This window comes from Pezoporus occidentalis, unplaced genomic scaffold (genome assembly GCF_034315485.1).
Source record: "Pezoporus occidentalis ecotype Australia unplaced genomic scaffold, CSIRO_AGI_Poc_V1 ctg219, whole genome shotgun sequence".
Taxonomy (NCBI): domain Eukaryota; kingdom Metazoa; phylum Chordata; class Aves; order Psittaciformes; family Psittacidae; genus Pezoporus; species Pezoporus occidentalis.
In genome coordinates this window covers 294,525-310,328 of record NW_026914062.1, presented here as the reverse complement: position 1 = coordinate 310,328, position 15,804 = coordinate 294,525, and the positions used below count along the sequence as shown (strand labels likewise).

At 45.2% G+C, this 15,804-nt stretch overlaps 1 protein-coding gene across 2 annotated transcripts; it reads right to left on the bottom strand.

Annotated features, from left to right (window-relative positions):
- Nucleotides 1–5,150: 5,150 nt before the first annotated feature.
- CCNL2 (cyclin L2) lies at nucleotides 5,151–15,760 on the bottom strand. 2 transcript variants are annotated; one of them, XM_062620047.1, is made up of 11 exons: nucleotides 15,239–15,760; nucleotides 14,209–14,283; nucleotides 13,816–13,925; nucleotides 13,424–13,544; nucleotides 12,171–12,235; nucleotides 9,328–9,427; nucleotides 9,139–9,243; nucleotides 8,775–8,916; nucleotides 7,955–8,072; nucleotides 7,774–7,866; nucleotides 5,151–6,510 (listed from the first exon to the last, which is right to left on the bottom strand). In XM_062620047.1, exons 1-11 carry the CDS (start codon nucleotides 15,560–15,562, stop codon nucleotides 6,156–6,158), a joined length of 1,608 nt encoding a protein of 535 aa, XP_062476031.1. In that variant the 5' UTR covers nucleotides 15,563–15,760; the 3' UTR covers nucleotides 5,151–6,155. The 2 variants fall into 2 exon arrangements, with proteins under 2 accessions (XP_062476031.1, XP_062476032.1); XM_062620048.1 differs by lacking the exons at nucleotides 12,171–12,235; nucleotides 13,424–13,544; nucleotides 13,816–13,925; nucleotides 14,209–14,283; nucleotides 15,239–15,760 and adding an exon at nucleotides 9,754–9,892.
- Nucleotides 15,761–15,804: the final 44 nt, after the last annotated feature.

Sequence of the window (15,804 nt, the reverse complement as noted above, 5' to 3'; positions counted from 1 at the left end):
GGGATGTGGCAACGAGCCAGCAGCAGGGCTGCCCTGTACACCGATACCTGAGCTTTCTCCTTGCCTCCAAAGAAAGCTCTGTTCCAGACATCTCTGTCTCACAAACACGAACACTCTCTTCTTCCCCCAAGGGATTCATCCATTACCCCCCTTCCCATGTGCACACCGTTCATTGCAGAGCAATTCTTTGTGCGTTATCTACCACGTTTTGATGGGTTGGGAGAATTTAAAACAAAAAGAAATCCCTGTCAGGCATAAGACTGCTCAGTCAACCTCTTTGTGCCTGTAATGTATGCAGCCCTCGCTGTCAGCACATCCGAGCGCTGCCAAGCAGAGCTGGAATTCTGGGCATGAGTTAAGCCCAGAGCAGCAGCGCTGGGATTGGAAGCAGACACCCAGCTTGGGGGACAAACCCTGCAACAATGAGAGAGGGCAACAGTCGAACCGACTCACCCAAGCCACTGGAGACACCCGTTTGACTCTTCACGCTGTGCCTGGTGCTGTGACTGCAGTCTGGGATTCGGAGTCTTCTCAGAGGGGAGGAAACAAACTGCAAGAAGAGGCTTTCCTCAGTGAATAAAGCAACTTAAAATCCCTGCTATTGTCTGGATGCATGAGATTCAGAAATGACACATACAGAATCCCATGTAATGCTTTACAAAGCTCCAAGGCTGTGCTAAACACAAAAAGCTCTTATTCATGGAGTTACAGAATGGGTTGGAAGGGAGCTTAAAGCTCACCCAGTTCCAGCCCCCTGCCACGGGCAGGGACCCCTTCCACTGGAGCAGCTTGCTCCAAGCCCCTGTGTCCAACCTGGCCTTGAACACTGCCAGGGATGGGGCAGCCACAGCTTCTCTGGGCACCCTGTGCCAGCGCCTCAGCACCCTCACAGGGAAGAGCTTCCACTACTTTTATAGATGGGAAAACTGGGACGCAGTCATACGCGGATTCCCTTCCACCAGCTGGAGTTCAGGACGTGCAGCCCCACTCACGTATTCTCACCGTGTCCTTTCCCTTCGCCTTGCAGCAAGTCCTGCACACTACAGCTCCTCAAGCCCTACTTGTGTCTAACTCTTGAAGCCAAGGCCAGATTTCAGCAGGCTGTTTTAACCACAAATTCTTGGGCTGTTTATCTCAACCCTGAGTTGGAGGTACCAGAGGCAGAATTGCTTTGCTTAGTAATTTCTCACCTACATTTAAAGACAATAAAAACAAGGGTTGCTTGGCAACTCTCACAGAGGAGTTACCCAGCAGGACAATGGAGAAAATACTCCTTTTCTTTTGGGTGAAGCAGTGCCCTCCAGGAATTGCTACTTGGAGTTTCTGTACTAGAGTGAGCTCCCTCGATTCAGCCCCTCTTTGGCTTGGGCCTGGCTCTGCGCAGGACATGATGCAAAGCTACTTTTGATTATCTTTTTAGGGCTCTGGCACTTCATCCAAGAACATCCCAGAATATTTATAGTGTTTGTGGAACTATAAATTACCATTAGAGTGATAGTCTGGAGGCAAAACAAGCAGAGTAAAGTTTAAACCAGACACTCCCTCTAATGAAATGGCTTTGAATCACCCATCCACAGCCTTCAGGTCAGCAGGATTCCAGACCAGACTCTGGGAAGCTGGACACAAGAAAAGCATCCTCTGCCATAAACCAAAGCCAGGAACTGCTTTGGTACTGCAGACGTGGCTCCATCAGAGACGATGAGAGACTCTAACCCTTCTTTGGTCATCTCAACCACCAGATTCCCATCTTTGGCTTTCCCAACGGGGGATCTTTCCCTCTTGGGCATCACCTGCTGGGCATGGGCTGTGCTGGAAGTTATTCTGTATCTGAGGAAGTAGTTCTCACCTCAAAAAGGTGAGCTTTGCTGGTTGACCTTCTGCTGATACAAATGCAGACCTGCAGTGTGACCTTCCACTGCTCATTGGACTCATAGCTGAGGGGTCCATTGTGGAGGAAACATTAGCCAGGAAGCCTAAAGGATTACTTCCCAGGAGGACTAGGCTGTGTCACAGACCAGGGAGATGGCTTTAGCTGAGCAAAGAGAAGCACAGCCTGAGTCTAAGTCAGGTTTCAGTAAGCAATCCCTTCAAAGCCAGATAACCTCTCTCCAGCCATAAGGAATTACATGTGAACACCAGAGATGACAGCGGAGTAACCCAAGGGATTCTGATGGGAAGGAGCCACGTTGGCCTTCAGATGTTCAGAAAACAGGAGTCATAACTCACCTCAAAAGCTGAGACTTGTATATGCATGCACAGACATAAAAACACGGTGCTGTTTGAGCTTAAAGTTCAGGTAGGTAAACCTAAGCTCCAACCTGATACACGCAGATTTCTGTGGGTTGTAACCACCAGAACTAGAGCTGTCCTCTTGCTTTCTGAACCTTTTAATTAAGTTCTAGTTACTTTCCTAGGAAGTGGAGCTGAACTAGAAAGCTCAAAAAGCAGGTTCTTCACCATAAGCTCCCCAAGAGCTCACGTGGAGGATGCCTGCCTGTCCTATGTCATGGTTAGGGCATACATAGACTCACACAAAGCACCACAGTCCTGCCAGACCTCAGCAGTTTTCATCACTACCCCCCTCAGATGTGCCTAAGGTGAAGGCTTTTCTAACAAAAGGCAGCCCTGTTCCCTTCAGCTCTGCAGGAAGCACTGGGAAAAGCAACCAACACTCAGATGTGGAGACAAGAAGCAGGGTTGCAAGAGGGCACTAAGGATACGTGAGGACCAACCAAATGACTTCACACTGTCAGGTTGGGCTGATTCCCGTTTTTTTTCCAGGCTCTTTTAGCACATTGGGCCCCATCATCCACCTGACGCCTACCACAGGAGCAGTGCTTACAAAAGATGAAGTGAACAAGTGCTAACTGGTGCCAAAGAGAAGAGGATGCTCTCTCAGCTCCATCCCTGGGCCCTGTGGCTTGCTGCCTGTCAGCAGCACACACTTCCCAAGTTGTCACAACAGCTCCCTGTGGCTGGCTCACATCAAACCCACCACAGATGTTCATCCATTTGGAAGCATTTTCACACCCCAGGAGCTGGCAGCTTGCCCATTTCGGTTCACGTGCCAAGGAGCTGAGCTCCTCATGAGCCACAGCTCTGTGATCTCCCAGGGATCAGCTGGAATTGGCATCTCTGTGGTTTGTTCATTATCACACAGGTTACCAGGACCAGAAATTCAGCCATCAGCTATGTTTTAAGGTGGATAAAAGGCACCTTCCAGCTCCCAAAGCTTTGTGCATTGGTGGATGTCATGTTTGGGATCAGCTGGAGAGGTGCCCAAGCACAAAGTGCCCAAGATTCCTGACTTCAAGAATTCAATTCAAAGGGCCCCAAGCTGACTGCTGCAAAGGGCTTAAACCGAAACTCTGCTGACTGCTTTGGAATGGTGATCCACTTACTCCCCGAGCAAAGCTTAACACTCGGGTGTAAGCACTCAGCACAGTAAATGCTGAACTACTTGTTTGTAAATCCCCACTAAACACAGACAATGGCTCTTTAATCTTAGCCTTTCCAAGCAGTTCCACCTTACACTCCTCCTAGCTACTGTAAGGATCTTCTCCAAGCCCACCTCCCTGCCAAGACATTCTGTGCAGCTCTCTGTACCAGGCTTTTTGCTGGTAAAGACAGATTGTTCTCTCCTACAACAGGACATCTTTTAAACCTGTAATAGAAACCCTTTTGTTTTGGAACAGAACCACTTTAATGTAAAAATATACCCACTTCCTCCCCTCTTTTTTTTCCTAACAGATGTACTAGAAGGCAACTACTCCCTACTCAGAGCTGTACGTGAGTAGTTTATAGCACACAGATGCTTAATTTTATGCCAAGTGACATTATGTTCATACAGAGAAGTGAGCACAGCCTGGGTCTTACCTTTATCCTTGTCTGTGCAACCTGCACTGGAGGAAGGCCACATCTGTAGCTAGCAGAACTGAGGCTTAACTAAGGTAATTCCTCTTCAAGGAATTCCTCTTCCAGGAGGAAGCTGCAGCTGTGAAGCCTATCCCTGTCCCTCCATGTGTTGCTTATCTTATGAATTGGACAAGAGGCAATTCCAAAGCACACGGAGCAGAACACAGTAATTAAACAGGGAAATACTGTCTTTGAGAACTGAATCAGTAAACAGATTTAAAGGTGACCTGCTACAAGTAACAGGCAGTAAGAATCAGACTTTAAACAGGAGCTATCTAGAGAACATTAAGGTTGTTCATATTTTAACAGATCAAAGTAACTTTTTGTATCATTTTGTGTGAGCTGTGTTAGTATGTTGACTTGTACTCAACTATTTTAACATATTGAGTATGAAATAATGAAGGTTCCATCCGTGTGTAAAGGCTGAGTTAAGGCTGATACAGATTAATTCACACTCCATAGCAGTGCTCTGCTGAAGGCCCAACGAGCTCTGCTTGGATCTGCTGCCTGTCCCACTTAGGTGTCTTTTCTCAGCTGCAATGTAATCAGAACCATACTAAAGAACTACAAACCAACCACTACTACCAGGTGACCAGGACATAACTAGTCCTCCCCCTGCACAAGAAACAGAGGCATCCAGTGGAACTACCCAGTAGTGATGCATTCAGCACAGGTAACTGTTGCATGAAGCAATTAATTCCTGTTACACAACACAATGTCAGAGGCCAAAAGCAAAAGTTCACAAACAGGCCCTCTGGCAATTACACAGAATAACCCTACACAGCCTCCAGCTCAGGCAATGGGACTGGAGGCTGCCTAAAGGCTGACTGCAAATCCCTTCAGCTGCCTTGGCCCCATACTGAAACTGAAGCTGCCATGAGATTGGTTTGGGTTTAAAAGAAGCATTAGAGGAGTCACACTGAGGCACCTGCATCAGCCACAAAACCCCTCAGGCATCTCACTCCCCCAGAGCAGAGAGAGGAAGTTTAAGCAGCAGGTAGTGGTTCTACTCCCAGAGCTCAAAAGGCTCCATTACCAGCAGCCTGTTTCGCACAGTCCACCAGTCTGCTCCTCCAGGATGGGCCCAGCATGACACCTACTTCACCTATATTCAGGGTGTAACAGCTTAGGCTAGTCTTAAATTACTACAAATTTGATCATCATTCAGCACCAAATCCCTTTCCTTATGAGTAGGCACAGTGGTATAAGCTCGTAAGAAACTACTATCAAGTAAATGTAATAGAAAATCAAATACTTTAATGAAATTAGGGAGCATGAGAGTAACAGCTCAGATATACCACTAGAACTGATACTACTGGGCTGTGGGGGGGTTGCTATTGGTTTTGTAAATGCTCTGTTCTTCAACAAGCATGCAGATTGACAAACTACTAATTCTTCAGAGTGTCAAAGATCCTGAGTAAAGAATTCCAAACCACTTAAAATGTAGATATAGGAAATGTCTTAGGAGCTGGTGGCCTGCACACAGCATTGCACAGATAAAAATATACTACTCTCAATACACAGAGCTAAATACTTTCACATTTATCAGAATTTTCTACACAAGTCTTTTGATAGAGTTCAAGTTTTGAGTTTTCTGTATATATCTTCCACCTGTATTAAACAAATGCTTATTTACATCGTGGATAAAGTGTAAAGGCTTAGTAAGGCCGTATTCCCATACTGTACTGTAACACTGCAAAATATATATACACATATATAACCTAATATAGGCAACAGGTCTAAAAAAAGTCACCTTACATTTGTACAACATAATTGAGTCAGTATGAAAAGACAGCTTTGTTAGCACCAAGCCACTCCAATGGGGTTTATGAGCTGTCTTGGGCCTTCTAGCTCCACAGCTAAGGACTCTTCAGCACAGTATTGCAACTACTGAGCAACACAGGTCCTGCTTGCAGAACTGGAAGTCCCAAGTAACACTCCACTGCACTACAGTATGGGAATTACTAAAGAGCAGGCATAGGAGCATCCAGAGACAGGTTCTGCAGTGTTATTAGGGGACACTCCAGCAGAACAATCACCAAAAGACATTTACCAGGTTAAGTCTTTCATATCATCTTGTCCCATTAAGTGTTGTGTTTTTTCCTTTGGATTCATGACAGGAAGTACAGAACTGCCAGCAGAATGGACATGACTCAAGCTGGGTGGGTTACAAGCCAGGTTAACCCTATACTGCGAAGACCAAATGCTTAAATGCCAAAGGAAGGAAGGTTTTGCTTTATTCACCGCCTGTGCCTGCTGTGGCCAGGATGCTCTCGCTCATAGCGGTGACTCGCTCGCTCGTAGGAGCGCGAACGCTCGTGCCTGTGGTTCCTGTAGTAGTGGCTCTTCTTCTTGTACTTCCCTGAATGGTCGGAGCGCTCCCGGGATCGGCTCCGGGAACGTGAGGAGCTCCTGCTGCGGGATTTCCGGGGCTTGTGGGTGGAGTATTTGTAGTCTTTCGATTTCTTGTAACTTCTCACCTTGGAACCTTTGTAGCTGGAACTGTGGTTGAACTGTCGCGGGGGAGAGTCGCTGCGGCTCCGCGAACGGCTGTGGGATTTGGAACCGCTCGAGGTGGAGTAACTTTCACTTTTCCTATGGAAAGAGAAAGGACAGTGAAGAGAACACATTACTTCCTCAATATGAAATAGAATTACTCCGCATTGCTATGAGTACCTGAATGTAGTCACAATACACACACACAAACACTTCTTCCTTATAGAGCCAAGGTGTGCAAGCATCGTTTGAGACCAGATGCTTGATTCTGTATTCCACTGTGCAGTATACCATGAAAACTAGTGTCTCCTAGACTTGGGCATATCTGGTTACTGTACAAATACTGAGTTTTAGACATTCATATCCATCTGGAGTTCAGTATCATGGCTCAGGTTTAGATTTATGGGTTTTCCCTTTACTACTTAGAAAACATGCATCAATAGCCACAGGTAAACTGGTGCCAACAATAAGACAAAAGGTAAAACTACTCCCCTTGCTTCAGTTACAGAACTACAGTCACCAAAACACCCAAGTTTGGAGCTAATGCTCCTTTCTGGCTCTGCTTTCCCCTCTATGGGTATCGGAGTTATTTGCTGAACTTCAAAGTCAAAGGCAGAACAGACAGAGATTTGAGAGATGTTTCATTAAATTCAGATAATGACTGAAACACAATTTTGAACTCAACACTGAAGAATTTTAATCAGCAGATTTTAGCTTTGGTCTTTTCTACGCTTACTTTAATATAAAGCCAGACTTTTATCAGTTCACACCCAAAACCAATGGCATGACTGCAGAATTAAGAAGTCAGACTTGCATTGAGCAAGAGGCATGAATCTCTGCTCCTGCTCTCACCCAGATACAAAGGAGGATCATTTCATATTTCATAAATTAAGGTTTTGCAGGAGCAACTGCCAATAGGACTAAGGTTGGAGGTAAGAGTTCATCCACTGCAGAAAATGGTTTCCCAACTCCAGCACAGTTCAGCAAGAACACAACTCACTGAAGGTTGTAGCCACAAATGCCCCACTTCCAACATAAAAACCCCAAATCAACAAACCACCCTGCTGCATGGGGGCACGCATCACCAATAAGCAGGCTGACATTCCAATATGCCCCAACATGCTTACACTCTCTTTACAGTCTGTTTAGCACAGGCAGGACAACGTCAGATCCTGCAATTCCTTTGACCTGTTAGCCAAGACAGGTCAACTCTGAGCCATTAGGCTTCTGGAGTTCTACCTACCAGCACATACTGCTATGTTATTTCACAGCCTCATAGGCTGAGAGGCTATCAAAGCTCACTCTGCAAGATTTTAGCCTGGGAGCTCCTCACAACATGCTGCTCTTATACACAGTGCATACCTGTGCTTAGGGGATGCAGATCTGGATGGTGATCTTGAGTAACTCTGATCCCTACTTCCACTTCGACTTCTGCTTTCTCTTCCCTTCTGAACACTGCAAGGGACAACAAACAGTAAGTTATTTTGCTTAAAGTAGTCATGGGGAAAAAAAAAAAGAAGCTGCTTCTTTATGAAAGCCTTACCCATTGACAGGGCTGTTTGAACTCATTCTTTTTGCTCCCTCTGTTTTCCTTTTAGCATTCTTCATTGCCTGAACAGGCAGCGGTGAAGGTTTATTTCCTTTAGCTTCTTTTGGGGACTCTAGAAGAACAAGCTTTTGTTACCTTATTTTGAAGGCATGAGTAGTGACCAGAAGGACTGAAGCCTCCCTTCACCCCATCTCATCATCACTGTATAAAACCAGCCAGCAGAAGTAGAGCTGAAGAAGTTCACAGGAGGCAGAAGTTAATCTGAAACACTTCTGCCAAAACACACAAGTAACCCCAGGGAGTTAACTGATAGGAACATGTTGCTTTCAAAGCCACTTCAACAAGGCAGAACAGCAGCTTCCCTTCCTTGCCAACCACTTAGACAGTAAATGTTCTCTTTTAGGCAAGACTTGCACTGGACTGGAAACTTCTGAGCCAGTACAGAGGAAAATATTCCTCCCAACACCCCAAAACACTCCTGCCACAGCTCCTGGTAACACCTGTGTTTTAATACCGCTTCAGCATAATATGCCAATCGCAAGTATTTGTTCAGGTTGATTGCCCAAACCACATCAAAGCCAGCCCCTGTGCTACACAAGTTTAAACCAGCCTTAAGATTAGACTAATTTGATTTCAGCCTTTATCTGTCTCAGAAGATCACAAAATTACACTGCTACTCAAACTCTGCCATTTGAATAGTTGCTAGAAGCCAGCTTAAACAAAAAAACCAAACCACATTGTATATGCAACCCAAAAGGATAAATACACATCTAAGATGAGAAAAGTCATTGAAAAGAAGTTATCCACTATTTACCATTTTTCGGGATAGGGGAAAATCCTGCTGTGTTATCCAAACCTGGGGCTCCCTCAGGCACTAGACCTTTCGCTTGCGCCTTTGCCTCTTCGATAGCTAATTTCTTCTTTTCTATTTTACTTTCCAGGTCAGATAAATCAACCTGTGAACACAGGAGCACCACTTACAACAAAACTCAGTCAACTAGGCTGTGCTTACTCACTTACAGGAGGTAAAGAGACCCAGACCACTGCGACTACTATCCTCTTCCACTTAACGCACCAGGCTCGCAGCTAGTTTCAAACGGGATAAGGCTCTCCATGTTCTCTTAGAAGTCATGTTCTAACCCAAAGACCTTAATGAAAAGTATGAAAAAGCAGCAAACCTTTTTCCGAGTATAGAGTTGCAAGATTTTTAAGCAGATTTCTTGGATTTCTTCCTCTGTTGCTCCAAAGAGTAAAAACCAGTGTGGACGATTAGGAAGTGGAATCTGAAAGGGAAGGGAAGATGCATTTAGTCTTCTGCTTTCACAACAGACCTAACAAACCTGCAACGAATGGAACTGTGTGCTCACCTCCAGCGTCCTAGCTGCCAGGTAAATACATGCACAGGCAATGCTTTCTGGCTGGAATCTTACAAAGACATCTGTTCTCAGGCTATCATTCATGTAATTCCTGAAAGACAGGAGAGCAGCAAAATTGCATGGCACTGTAAAAGGTGTCTGGGTGGTTTTGTTCTGGTTTTACTTCTATAAGGACTACTTATGTCTGCAGTTACTAGAGTTCAACATTATACTCCTGTAAATCTAAAGAAACATTGAATCATTTCACTAATAAAATAGAAATCCCTCAAGGGGAGGGATGTGTGACAGGAATTCAATGGAACTGACTGACTGCTGAAAATTCATTGTGAAAAGAGAACCAATTTTAACTCCACTTTTCCTTCTGGATCTCTACTGGCCTGCTCTCATGCAATCAACATTTTCATCAAGACAACATACAGTATAATCTGAAGTACTCAGTTATAGAGTTTTAGGTTCACATGTTTCACTGCAATAGGGCTGAACCCAGATGGTCTGCTGAAAGCTGCAGCTCCTGGCATAGGTCACCCATGAAAATGTGGTCCACTTCAGCACACGTCAAGATCCACTGGAGATTTAAGGTGTCCCTTTTCTTCCAGGAGCATTATTTCCCATCCAGAACAGTGTTCCTTTTGATGCAAAAAAGCAGCCACAGAAGAAATCGAGGTCCTTGGGAACATCAGTTCAGGAGAACAGTCAGTATTCAGGCAGATCTCCTCTTTGGCACATGAAATAAGGTTTCCAAATTGTCCCATTTCAGTAAGGTTGCTTAAAATGAATGTTCACAGAATGAGAAAACTGTAAAATATTGCACATATTCCAGTCAGTAACACTTAAGCATTATTATTTTAAATCTTAAATACAAAAAGTAATCTGCCACCTGATGTGCTTAAAGTGATCTAGATCTTTTTGAGCACTTTAAGCAAAATATCAGACAGGGAAAAGCTAAAACCAGACACAGTAGAAAGTCCTCCAAATAACAGGCTTTCTAGAAGTAGTATACTGGGTACCCACGTGGTTAATTACAAGGATTCACTAGCCTCCAAGACATCCAAACCAAAGACCACAGTCCAGACACCTTTAACCTACTTTAACACAGGATAGGATTAAAGTTCTTTTTGTCTTAAGAGTATCAAGCTCCCACCTGCCCCAGTTGTTTTACATTCTTGTTTACACAAAGAGCAACTGCTGCTCCAGAGATGCAATGTTCAACATCAGCTCATCTTTCTGGGGGAAAGGAGCTTCAAAACCTACTTCTTTCCCCCCCCACACTACAAAGAGAACACAAACCTTTCAGCAAAAGAAGTGATAAGGAATAGTACTTCAAACATATGGGAGCCATAGAGCCTCTGTCTAACGTGCCAAACTGAAAACATGCCTGCTTCCAAGTCTGGCCTCTGTGTACCTTCCCTGTGGGCTCAGATTCGGACGCATGAGGAAATGAATCCTTGTCACAAGAGTTTAAGAAAAAGGTAATTTGTAAACGCACATTTCAAAACCCAGTGATACTGGATACCCACCAGTTCTCAGGTACTGGAAGGATCAGCACATAAATGTGTTTTTAACATCTAAGCCATTTCTCAATTGGGGTAATTTCCTCCCTCCCTCCTTACCTACCCCCTCCTTTCATAACAAGTAGCACACTGGAAATGAGTAGTCCACAACTCACATTGAGTACTTCCTGCAGCAGTACTGGGAGATCTGGTTGTGGGAAGTTTCTCCAAGTATTACATTTGACTCCAAGCTTCACACATGTACTTAAATGTTTTCTAACTAGTTTACAAATGGAAACTAGATTTCAGTTTGTGTTAATTCATCCCTTAAAGACTTAAATCCCACCATTTTAATAGTTATCAAAATAGAACATTAAATATCTTTCAGAACTTCAACAGTCAGGCTATAAAATATACAACAGTCAAAAGACACAATCAAAATAAAAGTTAAAAAGTATAAGCACAAGAAGCAGTTGGCCAGTTACTATACTATCATGTATATACCACCTGTCTAGAGTCAGCCTTCTCTTTGGAGAGCCTGCTTTGGTTTGACTGAAGACGGCAGCTATCCCTGCACCATAGCGCTTGGGCAGCAGAGGAGAAGTCTTAGTCACTTACCCTCAGAGGCTACCCTTTGATTAAAAGAGTACAGAAAAGAAAAGTCAAAACTGGTTCTCTACACGCAGGTTACAGTACCAGACAGTTCAGTCAGCAGAAATATGATCTTTGGATTCACTAAAGGTTTTTAAACCACACTCTTTGTTAAAAAGCATTATAGTTTAAAAGCATTACTTGCAAACTTTAAGACCTAGAATTTTACATAAGCTTCCCATCCCCAGGCAAATCTCTACTGTAATGAGAGCAAGGCAGAGGATATTTCTTGGCAAACATGAACAAATTTATCCAGTCTTAGAAGCTGACATCTTGTATTACCCATATAGTTAATGAAATGGATCTGTGCTGAGCGTTTGATACCCCTGTAATCAGGCTCAAGCCCTGGAAAAAGCCAGTTCCCAGCACTTTAACTACACATAGTTGTGGCTGAAAACAAAAACCCCAAGGAAAGTCTATAACCCACCCAACATTTTCCCTTCGGCTGAAGAGCAAAAGCAGAGAGGAGGGAAGTGAGAAGTCAGGGTGGAAAGCTACCTTACCATTAAAACAGCACCTCTAACTTAAGAGGCCGATCAACATTTGGGTAGTAGTTTGGGGCACGCCAAGAAGCAGTGGAGCTGTCTGGTGTGGCCCACAATCATATCTGAGCAATGCTGCCCAGAGTGCCTCAAGTGACATATTTCTGCTACTGCCCCTGCTGGTCTCTTATAACAAAGAAGATCAACTTACCATGATGTCTGGACCAGGTGTTGGTTACGTTCACATTCTAATACCTGAAGGTACATAACGATTATCTGGAAGATATGGGTTATCGAGTTATTAACAAGCATCTTGAGAGCCACCTACTTATTTCAGAGGGACATCCATGAGGCATCTGTAACTCTTTCAAGTTCTAAAACGCTCCACATGAGCGTCTGCAACATCCCCAGTGTTTCTCCACACAGCTTCTGCTCTCCAACGCAAAAGCTGGCCACTCAACAGACCTGACCTTCCTAGCTTTCCATCTTCTGTGCTCAGGCACATCTAGATGTCTCCTCTTCAACTGTTTTCAAGCTAGGTATGTTCTCCTATACAACTCATGACTCCTTTTAGCTGTAACTTGGAAGAAAATATTGCTAGCTGCAATAAGCAGTGAAGAAGAAGAGTGCTTGCAGAGAACAGATCTAACATATTGTGTGCCACTGGTTTATTCAGTTCTAGGCTTTCCCTTAGGTTTGAAAACAAGGATGCAGATAGAAAGACTAACACAGCAAAAAAAATTACACTAACTAGCAAACAAGTACAACTGTCCTCTGGGGTACCAACGAGTGAATTCTGAAAGTCAAGTAGGTTTAAAAGGATGACTTTAAGACAATGGTAGTTTTTAGAAGAAGAAAGAGCAAGAACCCAAGTTCTGCTGGCACAAAAGTAGGAAGTTCTTTTACCACTCAGCTACCTATGGCATGATGCTAATGATGCTCAAGCACCAACTTGAACATTTGCAGTAGCTGCATCTCTACTATCATCCTAATCTGACATGAGATATTGAGAACTGTCTCATTTCTATCAAGCCCTTCACACCTAAGTGTACTTTTCAGAACATAAGGAACATTTAACTAGCTCATATGGGTTTCATAACCTCAGCATATTTCCACACGGGGATAATAGACCATCACAACCTTAAGTCTCCAAATGCCTTTCTGCTTAAGGACCTGTGTTTAGTTGATGTCTTCTAACACCAAAGCTACCTACTTATGTGATTTGACTTCAAGGAATACTTAGCATCTGCATCCACCTCCAGTCGTCATTCAGCAGTGATACAAGACCAATTAGTAAGAATCTCTTGAATGAGAAAGAAGAGATTGGGATCGTAAGAAACTAGCTTTACTGAATTAACTAGCTTTATCATTGCAACCATACACTTGCCATACAATTAGGCAGCTAATCAAACCATTTATAGCGTATGAAACACTGATTAGGAAGTTAACTTATATAGTACTAACCTTGTGAGGGTGCTTCACATGAACACAAAATCCCAACTCCTTTAACACTCTTCTTTCTGCCTTAATTATTTGATTCTTCAAGTTCACATATTCTTGATCCAGTATTAGAGGCACAGGTTTTCTGCAAGATAGTTTCAAATACTGAAGATGATCTTGATCTCAAGGAGAGCTCATAAGCAGGTTGTGTTTGTGTAAAAATAAGGGACATCAGTGTTCATAACACCAAAAATAGTCACTTCATAAAATGGGTCAACTTATTTTTCTCCTTTACGAGATCTCTTCAAGATGCTCCCTGATTTATGAGATAGGGAATGATACAATCACTGGCCCAGGAAGTTTAATGATTAAAATACACCAGAAACACTTCAGATTATGTCAAAGTGTGAGCTTACTTTTTTTCCCGTAGATGTCTGAGCCGATGGAACACGTTAATCACATCCCTTATGCGTCTTGGCGCCTCCTCAATTTTGGATGCCAAGTGAACACAGGCCATTGACACATGCTGAAAGAGAAGTATTGCAAGATACTGATGTTTTGCTCAACTCAGGAACTGATCTCCTCCAACAGCTTAAGGAGGGATAACAACAGAAAACAGTGGTAAAACAAGGAAATACTAAAGATTAGGCTAAATCAGTGCTACATAGCGTTCTAAAGTCATGTTATCATTAAGTAAACGCTACAGGCTAGTTACTAACACTCCGATCACCTCCAAGATGACAACTTGCCAAAACAGATCAAAGATCAAGTCAGATTTGAGCCATACACATATTTTAGTGTGTTCTTACCTCCATGGAATGCTTCACAAAAGACTTGGTATAAAAGAAACGCTGAAATAGCACCTGTCCTGTAGCCATAGCCACCTGCAAGAGCAACCACAACAAGGATTAACAACAATATCAGTTCCAAAGAGAAATTCCTTAGCATGATTTTAACAGATCTATGACCCAGAAGACTAGCTAGGCTACATTTAACATGGGAGCAAGTTCAGTGGCAGTGAAAGGAAACTAGCACCCTACCTTAGTAACAGATTAAGATGCCCAATACGTTATCAACACCGCAAATAGGCTTTAAGTCAAATACACGCATTAAAGTGCAAACTTTTTTTATGAAGGGTGAAAATATGCGCCAAAGAAGTAAGAAAGAAGAAACCCAACACCAACCTAAACACTAGAACCCAATAAAAGTGAGAGTTATGGCAGTAACCAGGAAAACTTTACCTTAACTTGGCTTGGGGAGTGAAGAAATCTAATTATATTATGATTTGCATGTATTTATAACACAGTTTGTGCAACCTGGCCTAGTGGAAGGTGTCCCTGCCCATGGGAGGGACTTGGAACTGGATGAGCTTTTTAAAGCCCAACCCAATCCCTTCTGCGACTCTATGAATTTAAGCAGCTGGAACTCAGTAGCTGGAAAGTTTTACACTCGGGAGAGCATCGCGGCTGTTTCCTATAGGATTTCACCAGGAAACAAACCGCTCCCGAGGCCACAACAACGCCAAAAGAGCCTACAAACCTCCTGCTTTTCGCAAGCTCCGGTATTAAACAGGCACCGCCCGGGCCTGCCGGGGGAGGCGGCGCAGGAAGGCGCTTACATCACCCGCTTCCTGCTCCCGGCCGGGTGGGGAAGGCCGCAGGCCCCGCGGCCCAAACCCCAGCTAAAAGGGACAACTCCCCACCGTGCCCCCTACCCGCGGCTGTGGATGGCGGCCGAGGCCCGGCTCCGCCCGCCGCCCCGCCGAGGCCCGGCAAACAAAGCTCTCCCTCGGCGAGAGGCCTCCCCACCCCGCCCGACCAGGCCGCGGCCGAGCCCCACCTGCGGCAGACGGAGTAGGATGCCGGCCGCCTGGATGAGCTCGCAGCCCGTGACGCGCAGCTCGGTCTCGGTGTCGGGGTCGAGGCCGCTGCTCATGGATGGGGTGAAGCGCAGCGTGTGCTCCGGCAGGAGGCAGTTCTCCAGCGTGATCAGCACCCCGGAGTACAGCCGGTCCCCGATCAGCACCGCTCCAGGGCCCGGCACCGGCGCTCCGCTCCCCGCCGAAGCGGACCCCGCCGCCATCGCGCCGGCGGCCTGAGGCCCCGCGGGGCCGCCGCCTCCCACCGCCGCCACAGCCGCCGCGCTACCGGGCCCCGCCGCCATTTTGTGGTGCCGCCGCCTCGCCTGGCCGAGCTCTCCTTCCCCGCAGCCCCTCCCTTCTTCCACCTCCGGTCGTCGCCTATTGGTGGGGCGCAGCGAAGCGGCGCTCACCCATTGGCCCGGCCGCTCTGACGTATGACGCACAGCCCCGGAGCCGAACGTAGCGGCGTGACGCAGCGGTTGGGAATTCGAACAGGGCGGCCGGGGAAGGACTTCCGGTGCGGGCCGCTTCCCTTAGGAGCGAT